Here is a 21,138-nt window from a genome sequence, read left to right as displayed (position 1 = left end):
TTGTCAAACAGAGGAAATAATACCAGAGTCACTGGAAGAATTAGAATTAAGAACCTCAGAATGGGAAGAGAACCAGGTAGCTCAATTATCCACCTCATGTGGAGGTCCCTGTGCAAAAATCCAGGAGTAGTGGTCCTGCTGCTGACCTGTCTTGGGAAGCATCTTCCTGACACTGTGGGACAGTTGTAACCTGCAGGTGTTCCTAAAGTGAGGAAGTGTGGTGAGGTGGTTAGGAGTATAGGCTGGGAGTCAGACAAGCCTGGGTTTGATTTCCAGCTCTCTGTGGCCTTGTGTAAGTTACCTAATCTCTCTCTCTGAACCTCAGTTTCCTCATCTGCAAACAGGATCAATAACACCTACTTCACAGGGCACTTGTGAGTATTCAGAAAGACTGTGCAGGCATCCCAAAACCAGAAAAACCAAACCCGTTGCTGTCAATTTGATTCCGACTCATAGTGACCCTGTAGGACAGAGTAGAACTGCCCCCATAGAGTTTCCAAGGTTGTAAATCTTTATGGGAGCAGACTGCTACATCTTTCTCCCTCAGAGTGGCTGGTGGGTTTGAACTGTAGCTGAGCGCGCTTTAACCCCTGCACCACCAGGGCTCCTTCTGCAAGCATTCAGTGCTCTGAAAAACTGAATCTGTTCCCTTCAATTTTCACCTGCAGGCCCTTCAGAACCAGCCTGACACTTTCTCTCAGAACAACCCTTCAGAGATACGGACATAGAGGCCTTTACTCTGATGCCCTACAGCTTGTCCCCACGCCAAATATTGCCAGGTCCCAGCTTTGAAGCTGGATACTCCAGGCCCTCTGAGAGCCCCTGGCTTCTCTCCACCACACCCCATGCATCCTGGGTAGATCTCCTGAGGAGTGTTTTCTCCCCTCTCAGGCTGCCTCCACTTATAACCCTCCAGGCTCATCACCCTCACCAGCCTCTGGCCTAGCTCATTTTTACTGAAACTTCAAGGTCCAGATCCAACACAACATCCTCTGGGAAGCCTGCCAGCATCTTCACCAGATGACTTCTCAAAGCCCGCTAGGCTTCCTCTCTTGTCACAGCTCCTCACACTGGTCTGTGATCCCTTTACAGGGAGGTCTCCCCTTCAGCCCAACAGCCCCTGAGGGCAGGATTGATCTGACTCAGTAAAGCTGGGGAGGACTTGAAACCAGTCAGGTCCTTTTTTCTTTTTCTTTTTTTGGTGAGGCCCTTTTAACCTAAATACGGAGCCCTGGTAGCCCAATGGTTAAGCATTTGGCTGCTAACCAAAGGTCGGCAGTTCGAATCCATCAGCCGTTCCTTGGAAACCCTATGGGGCAGGTCTATTCTGTCTTACAGGGTTGCTGGAGTTGGAATCAGCTCCACGACAACGAGTTTCGTTTTGTTTTTTTTTTTAATGTTTTAACCTGAAAGACATTTGGTTCCACTCCTCTCCTTTTTGAGCAAGATTTCCAAGAAGAGCAAAGTCTGGAAACTGACTCAGGGCCTGACTGGAGGTATATTCTTCTTCCAGGCCCAGGCGGGGTGTCAGTAGGAGGAAAGAGCAGGGCTCTGTGTGTGTCCTGGAGTCAGAAAGACCCAGGCTGACCTGGAGAGGGATAGACACCAGCTGGGGCCTCAGCCATCATGGCTGCGCAGCCCCTCCCCAAGCTCTGGTCTGCAGCTGCCCTAGATCATTCAGGGCTGCTTAGCACTTAAAGATTTTCTTGTACCTGGGAAAGCAGGCCCTGGGGCAGAGGAGCTCAGCCCCTGCTGTCCTGACAGCTTCTCTCTGACAGCTTGCTCTGCCCCTGGACAACTCAGCTGGCTGCATTTCAATTCCCTGCCCCACCCACATCTGTGGCCCACATGGCTCCCTGTTACCAGCACCCTGGACCTCTGGGCTGTGAATTTCCCACAGAACCATGGATAAAGGATGGCTATAGTCCCCAGGCCCCCACCTAGCCCCTCCCTCATGAGTCACCTTATCTTGATTCCCAGCTGCTGGCAGGTCCCCACCATTTATTGTCCAGGAGAGGGAACTATTCAGCCTGTAAATTACCTGCCCCACCCCTCCTGATCCTCCTCCAGCTCTGGCCTCTCCCTCTGCTGGTCCTGCCCATCAATGCCCCGTGTGCTCCTCACAACTGAGAGTTGTGTATGTGGCCTGGGAGTTAAAGCATGGAGTCTGGAGCCAGACTGTCCAGATTCTTCAATCCCACTGCACCACATACTAGCTTTGTGACCTTGGGCAAGTCATTCAACCTCTCTGTTATAGGGTTGTTGTGAATATTGAATGAGTTAATATTTGTAAAGTGGTCAGAATAGCAGATAAATCAAAACCAGTTGCTGTCAAATCAACCCTGTCTTACAGCAACCCCATGTATGTCTAAATAGAACTGTGCACAATTAGGTTTTCAATGGCTGATTTTGGGGAGGTAGATAACCAGGTCTTTTTTCTGAGGTGGACTCAAACCTCTAACCTTTTAGTTAGCAGCTGAGTGCTTTAACCATTTGCACCACACAGGGAATCCAGAATAGTGCATGGTAAGCACTAAATGCTACTTCAGCTGTTAGTACAGCCCATCTTTTGTCCAGCTTTAGCACCACTACCTCTGTATCCACAGAGCATGCTGGAGATCTCCTTATTACTGAATGCAGTGCCCCCTTCTGAGTCCTAACCTTGCTTGGTATCTCTTATTCTTGAAAGACTCTCCTCCCTTAGCCTCTGTGACCTGAATTTCTGTCAGAGATCCTGACTCTGAGCTACCAAGGGAGCAAGCAGTGTGGGATGTACTCAGCTAGGGGCACCACACCTGACAGCATCCTTGGTGGGATGGAGGCCCAGAGAGCTCAAAAAACTCAACTTGGGTAAAAGTTGTGAGAATCTTGGAGGTAGGAGAAAGGGCTACTAAGAGGGATGGGGACCGCGTAGGAGGAGGCCAGGTCAAAGGACAGGGAATGAATGACCCCCAGAAAAGCGAGGCAGTGGTGAATAGTGGAGTCATATAGTCTTGGGTTCAGATCTTGACTCTGCCCTTGGTAGCTGTGTGTGATCTTGGGCAAGTTGCTTACCCACCCACCCCCCTGAGTCTCAGTTTCCTCATTTATAAAATGGGGATAATAATCACATTCACATCATACGGTTACTGTGAGGAATCAATAAGATAAATGCTTAGCCCAGCACCTGGTATGTGGCAGGTGCATAAGCTCCATTAAAAGTTAGCCTATGTTATACAGAGGGAGGAGGCAGGGGCAGCTGTCAGGCTCTTAAACTACAGCGTCCAGGAGGACCCTCTCCTGCTTCCCTGAGTCCCAGAGGTGGGCTCAAGAACCTTGTTAACCTCCCAGGGGAGAAGGGCAGTAGACCTCAGAAAAAGGACACACATCCATCAACAGATGAATGGATAAACCAAATGTGGTATATACGTACAATGGAATATTACTCTGCCATAAAGAGAAATGAAGTCCTGGTAAATGCCACAACATGGAAGAACTTGAAAACATTAGGCCAAGTGAAATAAGTCACTTACAAAAGGATAGCTATTGTATGATCTCCCTTACATGAATAGGCAAATATATAGAAACCAAAGCTATTAGAGATGAGAGGGAAGGGAAAGGGGAGAGTTCTTATTTAGGGTGCACTGAGTTTATGCTAATGGAGGAGGAATAATTCAGAAAAGGATAGTGGTAATGGTCGCACAACATGAAGAATGTAATGTTACTGAATTATTTATGTAAAAATTATTGAACTGACAAATTTTGTTTTGTATATTTTTACCATAATTTAAGAAAAAAAAAAGGGCAGACAAGGGAGTGGGCTCACAACCCAGCCTGGGTCTGAGGCCACCCAGCCCATCCAGGAAGGCACAGAAAGAGAGCAGGAAAGCCCAGATGGGACTTCATTTCATTTCTGAGCAGAGGCCTGTATTAGTTTCTTAGGGCTGCTATAACAAATGTGGTGGCTTAAAACAACACAAATTTATTCTCTCACAATTTTGGATGCCAGAAGTCCAAACTTTGGCAGGGCCATGCTCCCTCTCAGTGCTCTAGGAGAGAATCCATTCCTTGCCTCCTCCTGCTTCTGGTGGCTGCAGGCATTCCTTGGCTGTGGCCACATCACTCCAATCTCTGTCTCTGTCTTCACATCTCCTTCTCTTCTGTGTGTCTGTCTCAAAACTCTCTCTGCCTCTCTAGTGACACTTGTGATTGGATTTAGGGCCCACCTGGATAATCCAAGGTGATCCTTAGTTCATCTTAAGATCCTTGATTTAATTGCATCTGCAAAGACCCTTTTTCCAAATAAGGTAACATTCACAGATTCTGGGGATTAGAATGTGAACATATCAGTGCCAAGGTTGTTAACAAAAAGGCCAGTAGTCCGAACCTACCAGTTGCTCCTTGGAAACCCTGTGGGGCAGTTCTACTCTGTCCTATAGGGTTGCTATGAGTTGGAACGGAGTCTTTTTTTTTTTGAGGGAGGGTTTTATTCAGGAATACACAGTAATCAAATTGACTACATCTGTTCAAAGAGATGACAGAGAAGCCCAATATCTGTCAGAACAAGACCAGGGGCTGACTGCGGAACAGACCATCAATTGTTCATATGCAAGTTCAAGTTGAAGCTGATTGTGAGGATGGCACAGGACCTAGCAGTGTTTCATTCTGTCATACATAGGGTTGCTATGAGTTCGAACCAACTTGGCAGCACCTAACAACAATTCAGCCCACTACAAGACCCCCTGGCCAATGTCCTCCACAACAGGGATTAGAGAGTTAACACAGGCATGCGTCAGACGGCCTAGCTCGGCCTTAAATCCCAGGCCTGGGAGGAGAGGAAAATCTAGCCTTAGACTTCACTTACAGGATGGTCAGGAGATTCTCAGCTTTGGGTAGGAGGCACAAGCAAACAGGGCCTGGGGGACAAATCCGCTTCCTCTCTCATTGAGTAGGTCCCCTTTGCCACTTTCTGGAACCCTCGCCCTGGCTATATTGGAAATTGGGGAAGGACCTTTGACTCCACCACATACCTTGCAAGGCCTTTTGGGGTCTGACCCCTGAACTGTTCCAGCTTCCTGTCCTCCTTCTCCTCCAGTTACTCTGAACTTTCAGTTCTTCCAAGAACTAAGAGTTCTTACTTTCAGGCTTCAAGGAGCACACTGTCCCTCCTTGGGAACAGTTTCCTAAATCTCATGTCTCAGCTTAGAAATCTTGGCCTAACTGGATTCCCCAGGCTGGGTGAGATCTCACTCCTGCTCCTGTAGGCCACCCCTACAACATACCCCCTTCACCATTATAACACCAAATTACAGTACAGTGTAGTAGTCTGTATCCATGGGTCTCCACAGGGTACAGCACAGGATCTAACACATAGGAAAGCATTTGTGAAAGAATGGATGACTGATTCCATGGCTGAACTCCTGTCCTTGTCCCTGCTCTAGGAACCAGCTCTCTTCTGGCAAGGCTGCTTAGGGAGGGGAAGCCCTGGATAAGCTGCCATGGTAGACCATTGGCTAAATCTGAGCCTTAGGGCCTTTGGAGCATTGATGGAAGTCTCAAGCCTGGAAAAGAAGCAATTTTCGTTGCTCTAGGTAGGAACTTTGGATGTCTTTTGGGGATAACTGTGCCCTTGTCCTGGGAACCACACCCCACGCGGACCAGAGCTTTGGGCAAGGGGCAGCAGATTCTGTGACTTCCAATGTACAAGTTGTTCAGCATTGCTAGATGTGGTTGCCGCAAAACCTAAACAAGTCCCCTCAGTAGGCTGGTGCCTTAACTGGGTAAAAGTGGGTTTTTTAGGTCTGGGGACATAGGATTCTGAGCTGGCCAGTGAGACCCCCAAATTGTAGGTAGCAGATCTTCTGATTTTCACCGCAGCCAAAATAGTTTGTTGAATCTTGCTAAACTTTGCCATAAAATTAAGACATTTTGCTTGTCTTAGTTTCTAAGTGCTGCTATAACAGAAATATGACAAGTGGTTAGTTTTAACAAACAGAAATTTATTTTCTCAGTTTAGGAGACTTGTGTTATTGTTAGGTGCCATCAAGTGGATTCTGACTCCTAGTGACCCAGTGTACAACAGAACCAAACACTGCCCAGTCCTGCACCACCCTCACAATCATTGCTATGTTTGAGCCCATTGTTGCAGCCACTGTGTCAATCTATCTCATTGAGGGTCTTCCTCTTTTTTGCTGACCCTCTGCTTTACCAAGCATGATGTCCTTCCCCAGGGACTGGTCCCCTCTGATACCAAGTTCAATGTACCTGAGACGAAGTCTTGCCAACTTCGCTTCCAAGGAGCACCTTGGTTGTACTACTTCCAAGACAGACTTGTTCGTTCTTCCAGCAGTACAGGATTTATTCAACATTCTTCATCAACACCATAATTCAAAGGCATCAATTTTGTCTTTCTTATTCATTGTCCAGCTTTCACATGCATATGAGATGATTGAAAATATCATGGCTTAAATCAGGCGAACCTTAGTCCTCAAAGTGATATTTTTGCTCTTGAACACCTTAAGCAGGTCTTTTGTAGAAGATTTGCCCAATGCAGTGCATCACTTGATTTCTTGACTGCTGCTTCCATGGACATTGATTGTGGATCCAAGTAAAATGAAATCCTTGACAACTTCAATATTTTCTCTGTTTATCATGATACTGCTTATCGGTCTGGTTGTGAGAATTTTTGTTTTCTTTATGTTAAGGTGTAATCCATACTGAAGGTTGTAGTCTTTTTTTTATTGTGCTTTAAGTGAAAGTTTAAAGTTCAAGTTAGTTTCTCATACAAAAATTCATACACATATTGTTATGTGACCCTCGTTGCTCTCCCTGTACTGTGACAGCACACTCCTTCTTTCCACCTTGGATTTCCCGTGTCCATTCAACCAGCTCCTGTCCCTTTTTGCTGAAGGTTGTATTCTTTGATCGTCATCGGTAAGTGCTTCAAGTCTTCTTCGCTTTCAGCAAGCAAGGCTGTGGCATATGCATATCCCAGGTTGTTAATGAGTTTTCCTCCAATACTGATACCTCTTTTTTCTTCATATAGTCCAGCTTCTTAAACTATTTGCTCAGTATATAGATTGAATAATTATGGTGAAAGGATACAACCCTGACACACACCTTTCTTAACTTTAAACCACTTTGAAACTTTAAGCAAGGATCCCCTTGTTCTGTTTGAAAGATTGCTTCTTGGTCTCTGTACAGGTTCCTCATAAGCACAATTAAGTGTTCTGGAATTCCCACTCTTTGCAATGTTTGTTATGATCCACAAAGTCCAATGCCTTTGCGTAGTCAATAAAACACCGGTAAACATCTTTCTGGTATTCTCTGCTTTCAGCGAAAATCCATCTGACATCAGCAATGATATCCCTCTTTCCATGTCCTCTTCTGAATCCAATTTGAATTTCTGGCAGTTCCCTGTTGATGTACTGCTGCATGCATTTTTTACTTATCTTCAACAAAATTTTACTTGCATGTGATATTAATATTGTTTGATAAATTCCACATTCTGTTGGATAACCTTTCCTTGGAAAGGGCACAAATATGGATTTCTTCCAGTCAGTTGGCCAGGTAGCTGTCTTCCAAATTTCTTGGCACAGACGAGTGAGCGCTTCCAGCCTTGCATCCATTTGTTGAAACATCTCAGTTGGTTTTGTGTCAATTCCTGAAAACTTGTTTTTTGCCAACGCCTTCAGAGCAGCTTGGACTTCTTCCTTTAGTACCATCGACTCTTGATCATATGCTACCTCCTGGAATGGTTGAATGTCAACTACTTGTTTTTAATACAGTGACTCTGTGTATTCCTTCCATCTTCTTTTGATGCTTCCTGCTTCGTTCAATATTTTGCCCGTAGAGTCCTTCAACACTGCAGCTCGAGGCTTGAATTTTTTCCTCAGTTCTCTCAGCTTGAGAAATGCCAAGCATGTTGTTCCCTTTTGGTTTTCTAACTCCAGGTCTTTGCATATGCCATTATAATACTTTACTTTGTCTTCTTGAGCCACCCTCTGAAATCTTCTGTTCAGCTCTTTTACTTCATCATTTCTTCTACTCACTTTAGCTACACTACATTCATGAGCAAGTTTCAGAGTCTCTTCTGACATCCATTTGGGTCTTCTCTTTCTTTCCTGTCTTTTTAATGACCTCTTGCTTTCTTCATGTATGATGTCCTTGATGTCATCCCACAACACCATCTGGTGTTCGGTCATAGTGTTCAATGCGTCGAATCTATTCTTGAGATGGTCTCCAAATTCAGGTGGGATATTCTTAAGATTGTATTTTGATTCTCATGGACTTGTTTTAATTTTCTTCACCTTCAACTTAAACTTGCACGTGAGCAATTGATGGTCTGTTCTGCACTTGGCCCCTAGCTTTGTTTTAACTGATGTTGTTGAGCTTCTCCATCATCTTTTTCCACAGATGTAGTCGATTTGATTCCTGTGTTTTCCATTTGGTGAGGTCCACATGTACAGTTGCCATTTATGTTGTTGAAAAAGATATTTGCAGTGAATAAGTCATTGTTCTTGCAAAAGTCTATCATATGCACCAAGGTCATATTTTCCAATGACCAATCCTTCTTTTTTGCTTCCAACTTTCACATTCCAATCACCAGTAATTATGAATGCATCTTGACTGCATGTTTGATCAGTTTCAGACTGCCAAAGTTGATAAGCTTCAATTTCCTCATCTTTGGCCTTAGTGGTTTGTGCATAAATTTGAATAATAGTCGTATTAACTGGTCTTCCTTGTAGGCGTATGGATATTATCCTATCGCTGACAACGTTGTACTTCAGGATGGATCTTCTATGAGACTAGAAGTCTGAATTCAGGCTACTGGCTCTAGGGCAAGTTTCTCTTTCTGTCTACTCTGGGGAGAAATCTTGGTCTTAGTTTCTCTAGCCAGTAATCCTTGGTGTTCCTGAGCTTGTAGACTGGTCAGCCTCTGTAGTCTTCAGATAGTGTAGGTCTTCTCCCTGTGTCTGCTTTCTTCTGTGCCTAATTTGCTCTTTCATATCTCAGAAGTGCTTGGTTCAAGACACACCCTAGACTGATACAGCCTCGTTAACATAACAAAGAAAATACTATTTCCAAATGGGATTACATCCACAAATACAGGGGTTAGGATTTACAACATATATTTTTGGGGGACACAACTCAATCCATAACAATGCTTTTTCAACTCTTCATGCATCAGCCCCATGTCCCCTGGGAATATGTCCTTTTTGGCCCCACCACTACCATCTCCCCCTGGAAAATTGCTGACCTGCAGGATAAAGACCAAACTCCTGAGCATTGTGCTTAAGGCCTTCCTGCCCACCTTCATGCCTTAGTTCCCCCTCACTCATCCTGAGCTTCTGGTATTTCCCCACATCTCAGAGTGTTTAGGGTCTCCTTTCAGCGACCAGAAAAGGCAAGGCTGGAGAAGTAGGCCCTTGTAGCAATGATAAGGGATTGGGTGAAATCCCTCTGGCATCTATATGGGGGGAAGATGAAATGGAGATGAGACTAGCAAGGCACTGTGGCAAAAATCCCTACAGAAGGGTGTGGTGGGATGATGGATCAAAGTGGATAGATTTTAGAGATATTTAGGAGATAAAACTGACGGAAAATAGGTGCTCAATAAATATTTGTTGACTTTCCTGACTTCTCTTTCTAAAGGAAGCTCTTTAGTTACTCTTCTGTTTACTTCCTTAATAGCACTTTGCACAGTCTGCAGTTACCTTGTTTATGGACTTGCCTATTGTCTGTTTCCCCCACGGGTCTGTCAGTTTCTTATACTGTGGGGCTTGCATGTTGCTGTGATGCTGGAAGCTATGCTACCAGTTTTCAAATACCAGCAGGGTCGCCCGTGATAGGCAGGTTTCAGCTGAGCTTCTAGGCTAAGCCAGACCAGGAAGAAGTACCTGGCGGTCTATTTCTGAAAAGAATTAGCCAGTGAAAACCTTATGAATAGCAGTGGAACATTGTCTGATACAGTGCTGGAAGATGAGCCCCTCAGGTTGGAAGTCACTCAAAAGACAACTGGGGAAAAGCTGCCTCCTCAAAGTAGAGGCAACCTCAATGATGTGGGTTTAGTCAAGCTTTCAGGACCTTCATTTGCTGATGTGGCATGACTCAAGATGAGAAGAAACAGCTGCAAACATCCATTAATAATCGGAAAGTGGAATGTACAAAGTATGAATCTAGGAAAATTGGAAATCGTCAGAAAAGAAATGGAACACGTTTATATCCTAGGCATTAGTGAGCTGAAATGGACTGGTATTGACCACTTTGACCTGGACAATGACATATATGGTCTACTATGCTGGGAATGACAACTTGAAGAGGAATGGCATTGCATTCATCTTCAAAAAGAACATTTCAGTTCTATCCTGAAGTTCAGTGCTGTCAGTGATAGTATAATACCCTACGCCTACAAGGAAGACCAACCAGTTAATGTGACTATTATTCAAATTTAATCACCAACCACTAAGGTGAAAGAAGAAGAAATTGAAGATTTTTACCAATTTCTGCAGTCTGAAATTGATCAAACATGCAATCAGGATGCATTGATAATTAATGGTGATTGGAATGTGAAAGCTGGGAAAAAAAAAAAAAAAAGACCGGTAGTTGGAAAACATGGCCTTGGTGATAGAAATCATGTCAGAGATCCCATGATAGAATTTTGCAAGGCCAACAATTTCTTCATTGCAAATACATTTTTTCAACAACATAAATGACCACTGTACATGTGGATGTCACCAGATAGAATATACAGGAATCAAATCGTGTACATCTGTGGAAAGCGATGATAGAAAAGCTCAATATCACCAGTCAGAACAAGGCCAAAGGCCGACTGCAGAAGGGACCTTCAATTGCTCATATGCAAGTTCAAGTTGAAGCTGAGGAAAATTAGAACAAGTCCACTGGAGCCAAAGTACGACCTTAATTATACCCCACCTGAATTTAGAGACCATCTCAAGAACAGATTTGACGCGTTGAACACTAATGATCATGACCAAAGACCAGATGAGTTGTGGAATGACATCAAGGACATCATACATGAAGAAAGCAAGAGGTCATTAAAAAGACAGGAAAGAAAGAAAATACCAAAATGGATTCAGAAGAGACTCTGAAACTTGCTGTTGAACATCGAGCAGCTAAAGCAAGTGGAACAAATGAAATAAAAGAGCTGAACAGAAGATTTCAAAGGATGGCTCAAGAAGACAAAGTAAAGTATTATAATGACAAATGCAAAGACCTGGAGATAGAAAACCAAAAGGGAACAACATGCTTGGCATTTCTCAAGCTGAAAGAACTGAAGAAAAGATTCAAGCCTTGAGTTGCAATATTGGAGGATTCTGCGGGGAAAATGTTAAACAACGCAGGAAGCATCAAAAGAAGATGGAAGGAATACACACAGTCACTGTACCAAAAAGAACTGGACGATGTTTAGCCGTTTCAGGAAGTAGCATATGATCAGGAACGGATGGTACTGAAGGAAGAGGACCAAGCTGTACTGAAGGCATTGGCGAAAAACAAGGCTCCAGGAAATGACAGAATTACCAACTGAGATGTTTCAACAAACAGATGCAGCACTGGAAGTGCTCACTCGTCTATGTGAAGAAATTTGGAAGACAGCTACCTGGCCAACTGACTGGAAGAGATCCATATTTATGCCTATTCCAAAGAAAGGTGATCCAACAGAATGCCGAAATTATCAAACAATATCATTAACGTCACAAACAAGTAAAATTTTGCTGAAGATCATTCAAAAGCGGCTGCAGCAGTACATCAACAGGGAACTGCCAGAATTCCAAGCCGGATTCAGAAGAGGATGTGGAACCAGGGATATCATAGCTGATGTCAGATGGATGCTGGCTGAAAGCAGAGAATACCAGAAAGATGTTTACCTGTGCTTTACTGACTATGCAAAGGCATTCAACTGTGTGGATCATAACAAATTATGTATAACATTGCAAAGAATGGGAATTCCAAAACACTTAATTGTGCTCATGAGGAACCTGTACGTAGATCAAAATGCAGTCATTCGAACAGAACAAGTGGGTACTGTGTGGTTTAAAGTCAAGAAAGGTGTGCGTCAGGCTTGTGTCCTTTCACCATACTTATTCAGTTTGTTGTGGAGCAAATAATCTGAGAAGCTGGACTATATGAAGAAGAAGGGGGCATCAGGATTGGAGGAAGACTCATTAACAACCTGTGTTATGCAGATGAAACAACCTTGCTTGCTAAAGTGTAGAGAACTTGAAGCACTTACTGATGAAGATCAAAGACTACAGCCTTCAATATGGATTACGCCTCAACATAAAAAAAACAAAAATCATCACAACCGGACCAATAAGCAACATCATGATAAATGGGTGAAAGCTTGAAGTTGTCAAGGATTTCATTTTACTTGGATCCACAGTCAATGCCCGTGGAAGCAGCAAAGAAATCAATGTATTGCATTGGGAAAATCTGCTGCAGAAGACCTCTTTAAAGTGTTAAGAAGCAAAAAAGTCACTTTCAGGACTAAGGTGTGCCTAATGCAAGCCATGTTGTTTTCAATTGCCTCATATGCATGTGAAAGCTGGACAATGAATAAGGAAGACCAAAGAAGAATTAACACCTTTGAATTGTGGTGTTCAGGATGAATATTGATATACCATGGACTGCCAGAAGAACAAACAAATCTGCCTTGGAAGAAGTACAGCCAGAATGCTCCTTAGAAGCAAGGGTGGTGAGACTACATCTCACATACTTTGGACATGTTATCAGGAGGGATCAGTCCCTGGAGAAGGACATCACTCTTGGTAAGGTAGAGGGTCAGCGAAAAAGAGGGAGACCCTTAACGAGGTAGATTGACACAGTGGCTTTAACAATGGGCTCAAGCATAACAACGATTGTGAGGATGGTGCAGGACCCATCAGTGTTTCGTGCTGTTGTACGTAGGGTCGCTACGAGTAGGAACCGACCGGACGGCACCTAACAACATTGTCTGTTTCCATCAAGTGGAATGTAAAATAAATGAGGGCTGCAACCCTGGCCAGTCTTATTCGAACAGTGTGCTGGTATTTGCAATGAAATCTTTGAGGACCAAATGGCTTATTAATGAGTTATTGATTGGATGGTACAGTGCGAGGGCAGAGAGGTGAGAGGGACTACAAGGCCAGAGGTTGGTGATCCTGGGACAAACCCGCCAGACAGGTTAAGACCCCACTTCTGTCTCTGGCCGTGGGAAGATGAGCATTGAGTAGGTGTCTAAGGGTCCAGATGGTGCTGGGACCAGCTGCCCAATTACCCATCGCTAGCATTTGAGAAAATTGAGCCCCCATTCTTCACTTTCTAGCTTACCGGTTGCTAAACCCGGACAATGGATGTTTTCAGGGGAAGGGAATAAGGGACCCCACTGGAGCCCGGGATTCGCCCCGCAAGAGTGTGGACATGGGTAGCAGATGGGACGCTGCGCACGGTAAAAGCCTCGAATACCCTACTCAACCCAAAGTGCTGCATAGCTGCCCCTGGGCCGGGGAAGCCGGGCTCGGGAGTGTGCAATCCCTCTCAGTTCCTAAAGGGGCCAGCACTGAACTAGGCCTGGGGCTCCGATCGAGGGCGGGGGACGCGCTCAGGATCTCGCGCCTGAAAGGGGAGTATTGGTGACGCGCCCCAGCGAAAGCGAGCGCCGCTCTGCTTCTTCCCTTCCGCCTGGAACGCTGGTCCATCTAGTTGCTGGGGAGACAACCCTAGGTACCGGCCTCCCACTCCGACTTCAGCATACGCCCGGAAGGATGGGGGAAGAAAGTAGCCCCTATTAGCGGGGCTCACAGTTCCCAGGGGCGGGGTGGGTGGGGGGAAGGGGAAACAGTTGGTCCCTACACAGGCATAGTAGGTGACTGGCAGTATGGCTGTGCCTTTAAGGCGCGAGCAGGAGGCTGGGCGTCGAGGTGTGTTGAGTGAGAGGAGGAGCTTCTTGTTGACGTAAGGCCGGGAGGAGGCGTGGCTTTTCGACTCGCCGCCAGGAAGGGGGCGGGGTTCTGGGTGAAGTAACACCGGGGAGGGGGCAGGCGTTCATTGATAAAAACGCCGGGCTCCCTCGGGCGCGAGTGCAGCGTAGCGAATCCAGGCAGCGCCCACGCGCGGCCCTGGCCTGGCGGGACCGAGACCAAGCTGGGCCCGCGCTGCGACGCGCCGCCGCATGGAGCCCGCCGCCGGCTTCCTGTCCCAGCGTCCCTTCCCGCGTGCGGCTGCCCCGCCCTCGTCCCCCGCCGGGCCCGGGCCGCCTCGGAGTGCGGTTCCCGGACCTGAGCTGGAGGTGCTGGCCGGGGCACCGGCGCCGGACCCTGGGCGCCTCATCACGGACCCGCGAAGCGGCCGCACCTACTTCAAAGGCCGCTTGTTGGGCAAGGTGGGCCGGGGACTGCCCCGGGAGGTGATGCTGGCAGGGAGAGGGACCCCGCCGGCCTTTTTTCCGGCGCCGGGCCGGGCGGGGGCGCTTGTTCTCGACTCCAGGAAGTGTGCGGGCCAGACCCGGACTCCCTGTGAGCGCCCTGTCTGATGCCCTCTCCTCGTAGGGGGGCTTCGCTCGCTGCTACGAGGCCACTGACACAGAGACTGGCAGCGCCTACGCGGTCAAAGTCATCCCGCAGAGCCGCGTCGCCAAGTCGCATCAGCGCGAGAAGGTGGGTCTAGGCCGGCAAACGCGGGATGGTGGTGGGAGGGTGGAGACAGTACCGCGGGGGCCCTTGAAGAATGACAATCCCCCCGCCCCTATTGCAGATCCTAAACGAGATTGAGCTGCACCGAGATCTACAGCACCGCCATATCGTGCGTTTCTCGCACCACTTTGAGGATGATGACAACATATACATTTTCCTGGAGCTCTGCAGCCGAAAGGTGAGGGGCAGTGATGCGGGTGGAGCTGGGTCAGGAAAAGGGGTCTTAAGACCCAAAGCTGGGGGCCCTGCCTCTTCCTCAGGGAGTCTGGCAGGGTGGGCCAGGGGCTGAGACAGTGGCTCTCCTCAGTCCCTGGCCCACATCTGGAAGGCCCGACACACCCTGTTGGAGCCAGAGGTGCGTTACTACCTGCGGCAGATCCTTTCTGGCCTCAAGTACCTGCACCAGCGGGGCATCTTGCACCGGGATCTCAAGCTGGGTAAGACTTCTGGGCCAGCAGGATAGGAGGGTAGGGAGGGTTGGGAAGGAGGAAGGAGGAAGGAGTCTGACACACCTCTCTTCCACCGTCCAGGAAATTTTTTCATCACTGAGAACATGGAGTTGAAGGTAGGAGATTTTGGCCTGGCAGCCCGGTTGGAACCCCCAGATCAGAGGAAGAAGTGAGTGTTGAGACAGGTGGCCACAGTCTGTATGTGATACAGATGGGGTGTGTGACAGTGAGTGTGTGCGTGTAGGAGGCAAGGTGACTGCCTGTTGTGTGCGTATGATAGATGGGAAGGGGGTGATGGGCTGTTTACATATGAAGGTGGAGGTGACAGCCTGGGTTACTGGGACTGGCAGTGGGGGTGAGGGCCCTACAGGTGTGTGACACAGATGGGGTGGGTGACTCTGAGTTCCTGAGACAGATGGAGGTGTAAGAATTCTCAGAGGTGTCTGGCTGACCCTGTGAGTGGACAATGGGAAGGTGCCACAGGCAGTGTGTGTGTATGAGAGAGAGACAGTGTATGGGAATGGCAGAATGTGACACCCTATGGGTGTGTAAGAAGACCCTGATGTGGTCACGACGACTGTGTGTGACACAGATAACGTGTGGCAGATGACTGTTTATGGGGGAATGTGACAGCTGGTGTTGGTGTGTGTGTCACATAGACCGTGGGAGGTGACAGCCTGTACGGGTGCCTGACAGACGGCAGCAGGGGGAGGAGGAATCAGTGATGGGCCGTCTGTTGACCCTGGAGAGGGGGCTGCGTTGTAGGTCAGGGGCTCCCCCTGTTCTGCAGAGCAGCTGAGCAGCTGGGCCGGGAAGGGTGGGCAGGGACTCAGCTGCCTTACCCGGCATCCATTGTCCCAGGACAAGCAGGAGCTCTCTGGCCTTTGGTGACAGGCAGCTGCTTTGTCTGGACTCACAGTGGGGGCAGGGATGGGGGGACTGCAGAGCTGGTGCTGAGCCTTCCCCTGTTTCCCCTCCTCCTTGCCCCCTTTCAGGACCATCTGTGGCACCCCCAACTATGTAGCTCCAGAAGTGCTACTGAGACAGGGCCACGGCCCCGAGGCAGATGTGTGGTCGCTGGGCTGTGTCATGTGAGTCCTAGGACAGAGGCAGACAGGTGAGTGCAGGGGTGACACATACCCTCCACTTTACTCCTGACCTCTTTCCCCTGCCCCACAGGTATACACTGCTGTGTGGGAGCCCCCCCTTTGAGACAGCTGACCTGAAGGAGACATACCGCTGCATCAAGCAGGTTCACTACAAGCTGCCCGCTAGCCTCTCACTGCCTGCCCGGCAGCTCCTGGCTGCCATCCTACGGGCCTCGCCCCGAGACCGCCCCTCGATCGACCAGATTTTGCGCCATGACTTCTTTACCAAGGTCTGTGGCTCACCAGACACCAAAGTCAAGTCTACCTATCCTCAGGGGATTGAATAGGGGCAAGTGACAGGACCCCTGGAGCCTCTCCTCTCTGCTCACATGGCTTCCCTCCCCAGGGCTACACCCCAGACCAGCTTCCTGTCACTAGCTGCATGACAGTCCCAGACCTGACACCCCCCAATCCGGCCAGGAGTCTCTTTGCCAAAGTTACCAAGAGCCTCTTTGGCAGGAAGAAGAACAAGAGTGAGTCTGGGGTGTTAGTGGGTTGTGGGTATAGAGTGGGGGTGGGGCTGTTATATATGTTGTGTGGGTGCCTGTGAACATCCTGGGGAGAGTATGTGTTATATATGAGCACTTGGGTATGCCTATCTCTGTGTCATCCCTGTGGGAAGCAGGCGTGCCGGGCAGAGCAAGACACTGAGGGCTATATCTCCCCAACCCCCTGCCCCCCAAGGTAAGAACCATACTGAGGAACGGGATGAGGTCTCCTGTTTGGTGAGCGGCCTCATGCGGACATCCATTGGCCATCAGGATGCCAGGCCCAAGGTGAGGTGCTCACGTGGGCAATGTCCCTTGACTCACCTTGCCCTTGTAGCTGCGGGAAGCCCAGGATAAAAAAGGCTGGTGAAGCATCCAGTCTCGTGGTGGCCTAATTGGCTGTGTCTCATTAGCCAGGCGAGGCTGACCTGGGGTGTCCTGGGAGCCAGGACAGGGCTGGGCCATGGGCTCCCAAGGATCTGTATTTCAAGGCTTATCGTACTCCCTTCCCCTACCCAACACTCCAGGCTCCAGCAGCTTCTGGTCCAGCCCCTGTCACCCTGGTAGAGACAGCACCTGAAGACAGCTCACCCCGGGGAACACTGGCGAGCAGTGGAGATGGTGAGGAGCCAGGGAGGGTGAGAGGTGCTAAAGATTGCTGGGGCTGAGACCCAGGCCCAGATGAAGGAAGTGGGCAGAGGGACATGCCCTGGGTCCTGAGGGACTAATGCTTAATTCCCAGTGCTCTGTTTCCTTCAGGGTTTGAAGAAGGTCTGACTGTGGCCACAGTGGTGGAGTCAGCCCTCTGTGCTCTGAGAAACTGCGTGGCTTTCATGCCTCCAGGTAAGGCTGGGGTCCAGTATGTGGGAATGATGGTGGGAATTCTTTGGCTGGCAGGCCAGGGACAGGTCCTCACTGCCTCCCCTCCCATGACAGCGGAACAGAACCCAGCCCCCCTGGCACAGCCAGAGCCTCTGGTGTGGGTCAGCAAGTGGGTTGACTACTCCAACAAGTTTGGCTTTGGGTATCAACTGTCCAGCCGCCGTGTGGCTGTGCTCTTCAATGATGGCACACACATGGCCCTGTCGGCCAATAGAAAGTAAGTGCTGTCATGGTGTGCCTTGTACCCAGAAGGGCTGTGCCATGGTGTATGCTTCTGGGCTCAGGGGCTTGCGGTCTCTCAGGGAAGGTGCGTTGGGGCAGGGCTTCCTCTGACCTCTGTCCCCCACCCCTAGGACTGTGCAGTACAACCCTACCAGCACAAAGCACTTCTCCTTCTCTGTGGGCGCTGTACCCCGGGCCCTGCAGCCTCAGCTGGGCGTCCTGCGGTATTTTGCCACCTATATGGAACAGCACCTCATGAAGGTGTGTGAGTTGCGGTGAGGCACATGGAGGGTTTACACATTCTAATCCCTTCCCATTCCCCTTTAGGTGGTAGGGAGATACACTCAAAGCTAGAGGCTGAACCTCTAAGGGAGGCATCAGTGGGGAGGGAACCTGATTCATGTCAGACTGGTGACCTGCTCCTGCCCCCAGGGTGGAGATCTGCCCAGTGTGGAAGAGGTGGAGGTGCCTGCCCCCCCGTTGCTGCTGCAGTGGGTCAAGACTGATCAGGCCCTACTCATGCTGTTTAGTGATGGCACTGTCCAGGTAAGAGCTGGTCCTGGGGTTGGGGGAAGGTCTGGGAGGCCCAGGGTGCTGGGAAAGAGACTGGTCCTGGACCTGAGGCCCTGATCATGCTGCCCTCCTGTGCACAGGTGAACTTCTATGGGGACCACACCAAGCTGATCCTCAGCGGCTGGGAGCCTCTCCTTGTGACTTTCGTGGCCCGCAATCGCCGTGCTTGTACTTACCTTGCTTCCCACCTTCGGCAGCTCGGCTGCTCCCCAGACCTACGGCAGCGGCTCTGCTATGCCCTGCGTCTGCTCCGGGACCGCAGCCCTGCCTACGGTCCAACCTGCAGAGCAGGCCTTGACCCAAGCCCTTAGGCCCGAGGCCTGTGTCTCTGAGGCCTGGACCCTTGCCTTTGTGGCCCTCGCCCTCCCTTTGGTGCCTCAATGGGGGCTCTGGGCTGAATACCCCAGGGAATCAGGGACCAGCTTTACTGGGGTTGGTGGCTGCCTGTTCTCGCTGCCACCTATCCCTTCTCCAAGATAAGCCTGAGCCTTAGCCCCCAGCTAGGGGGCGTTATTTATGGACCACTTTTATTTATTAACAGACATTTATTTATTGGCCTCCTCCTGGGAAAATAAACCGTTTTGCAGAAACTGGAGACCTCCTCACTCGCAATAGAGCCCGTGGACCGTCGCCACGGCGAAGAGCGAGGCGTTGGTAAAGGTGGCCGAGGCCAGCCCGTCGCACGCCGTGTCCCACAGTGCTCGGCTCACCACGCGCACGTCCTGGCCGGCGCGCGACCCCAGCACGACGCAGCACACTAGCTTGTAGCGTGGAGGGCTGAACTCGCGCAGGCGCAGGCGCACCTGCTCACAGAGCTCCAGCGCTAGCGGCCCGGCCTCCGAGCCTGAGTAGCACATGTTGTGCAGCGCCACGGCCAGCGCCGCCTCCAGAGCACTTTGAGCCTGCGCAGCCTGCCAGCGCTCCCCGGGCGAGGGTTCTGTGCGGTACGAGGGTGCCACCCGGTGCACAGAAACCAGGGGCAACCCTGAGAAGCTGACCCGGGAGCCTAGAGGGGGCACGGGGCCCAGGGATGGTTGCCGACCCCCAGGGCCTGCGCCTGGCCCCACCAGCGAGTTGCAGCGTGACAAGGATGTGGCCAGGCCCATGGAGCCACGACGGGAGGCCAGGCCCAGACCAGGACCTGTGGGTCGAGCCTCATCGATGCTAGGCAGGCGGCCTAGGGGCCTCACCGATGGTAGTTTTGGCCCAGAGTCTTTGGCAGTCTTCTCCTCCTCCTGAAGTCTGGGAGGCAGAGGCCTGCCAGCCATGGACCTGCCAACTGGAAGACCCATACTTAGGCAGGATGGCCTTCACTGGCCATCTTCGCACACCACCTGGGCTCTGACTCAGTTATGTAAAGGATTTTTAGCCCCTACCTCTTTTTTAAGGATCCCAGGTGCTGTAGTGGTTAAATGCTTGGCTGCTAACCAAAAGGTTTTTAGTTCAAACCCACCAGCTGCTCTGTAGGGGAAAGATGTGGCAATCTGCTTCCGTAAAGATTACAGCCTTGGAAACCCCATGGGCAGTTGTACACTGTCTTGTAGGGTTGCACAAGTTGGAATCCACTTGATGGCAATGGGCAATGGGTACCCCTTTCTTACCTGTGTTTTTGGAACAACCGGATCAAATAGTCCAGGGCCGTGTGGATTCCTTGGTGCTTAGAATCCCCCTGCTTAGAAGGTTAAAGGCTGTTAGGGACATATGCAGGGGGAAGGTGTGCTGCTCAGACAATGATCTTGAGCAAGTCCTTGCTTCTCTGAGCTCCACTTTCCCTTGGGCACTATGGAAGTTAGCTAGGTGAGCTCTTGATATTTTCTTTCTCCCTCCTGGCTTCACCAGCAGAAGGGGGAGATATATCTGGCCTGTGCCTGTAATCCCTAACAAGGAGGAGGGACGGACAGACCCAGCTCCTTCAACCCCACAGATCCTTTTGTTCCCAGGGTATTGAATCCAGTTATCTTCTACCCCTACCTGTTCCTAGGGTGGCTGGCAAAGGATCTCCCCCACAAGTGGCTGAGGCTGGGGCAGGTGACTTAGAAGCTCCTTTTGCCCTCTGCTTTGGCTTCCTCTGGCCCAACCTCCTCCAGAATCAGTTCTAGGATGGCCACCCTCTTCTTCTGAAACTCCCGCAGGCACCTGAGTCACCTGCAAGACTTTGGCCTCTGAGCTCTCTTCCTGGCTCCACAGCCCTGGCCCAGCTGGTCTGACTGCGAGGCAGCGGGGGAAGGGGCCCTCACCTTGTTGTGGGGTTGCTATGGGTTGCTGGGGCAAGCACTCCTCCCTCTCTTCTTCCCTCCCTCCAGTCCTGGCTCTGGCGTAACTTTCTGAGTGTTACCATTATGAGCGCATGCTGAGTGTGAGGCGCCTGTGGTGCCCTGAGTCATCAGGGAAGAGGGTAGCAACAGGGGCTTGGAGCTCAGGGGTGAACTACCAAAATGAGGATGACCGAGGGGCAGGGTAGAGGTGAGGGAGATGTTGCAGAGAGGAGAGGGGGCCTCTGGCCAGAAAGGTGTTCCCGTGCTCCAGGGCCGTTGAGCAACTGTCCCGTTTTTCCTCTTGTGAAATGGCTTGAAAACTGGCTCTTGACTCTTGTGAACAAGTCGCAGAGGCTGGGATCTGGGAAGACCTTGAGGTTGTGGGGGTGGCTGCTTGGGAATCTGGGATCTGGGCCCACAGGAAGGAGCACGTCAGGGCTCTATCATCTCCT

The 21,138-nt window shown here is 49.8% G+C and overlaps 2 protein-coding genes across 3 annotated transcripts; one reads left to right on the top strand and one right to left on the bottom strand.

Annotated features, from left to right (window-relative positions):
• Positions 1-13,816: 13,816 nt before the first annotated feature.
• Positions 13,817-19,021, top strand: PLK3 (polo like kinase 3). 2 transcript variants are annotated; one of them, XM_004371810.2, is made up of 15 exons: positions 13,817-14,359; positions 14,526-14,633; positions 14,731-14,847; positions 14,977-15,106; positions 15,200-15,287; positions 16,114-16,209; positions 16,298-16,496; positions 16,613-16,739; positions 16,951-17,042; positions 17,282-17,375; positions 17,514-17,597; positions 17,691-17,853; positions 17,990-18,119; positions 18,291-18,404; positions 18,512-19,021. In XM_004371810.2, exons 1-15 carry the CDS (start codon positions 14,150-14,152, stop codon positions 18,740-18,742), a joined length of 1,983 nt encoding a protein of 660 aa, XP_004371867.1. In that variant the 5' UTR covers positions 13,817-14,149; the 3' UTR covers positions 18,743-19,021. The 2 variants fall into 2 exon arrangements, with proteins under 2 accessions (XP_004371867.1, XP_023582895.1); XM_023727127.1 differs by having other exon boundaries at positions 14,091-14,359; positions 17,514-17,853.
• Positions 19,012-20,365, bottom strand: DYNLT4 (dynein light chain Tctex-type 4). Its single transcript, XM_004371809.2, has one exon. The coding sequence runs from the start codon at positions 19,721-19,723 to the stop codon at positions 19,034-19,036; it is 690 nt and encodes a 229-aa protein (XP_004371866.2). The 5' UTR covers positions 19,724-20,365; the 3' UTR covers positions 19,012-19,033.
• Between the last annotated feature and the right edge of the window lie 773 nt (positions 20,366-21,138).

The sequence above is a fragment of the Trichechus manatus genome, unplaced genomic scaffold (genome assembly GCF_000243295.1).
Source record: "Trichechus manatus latirostris isolate Lorelei unplaced genomic scaffold, TriManLat1.0 scaffold00015, whole genome shotgun sequence".
Lineage (NCBI taxonomy): Eukaryota > Metazoa > Chordata > Mammalia > Sirenia > Trichechidae > Trichechus > Trichechus manatus.
Note: the sequence above shows the minus strand (reverse complement) of the source record. Positions and strands in the feature narration are given on the sequence as shown.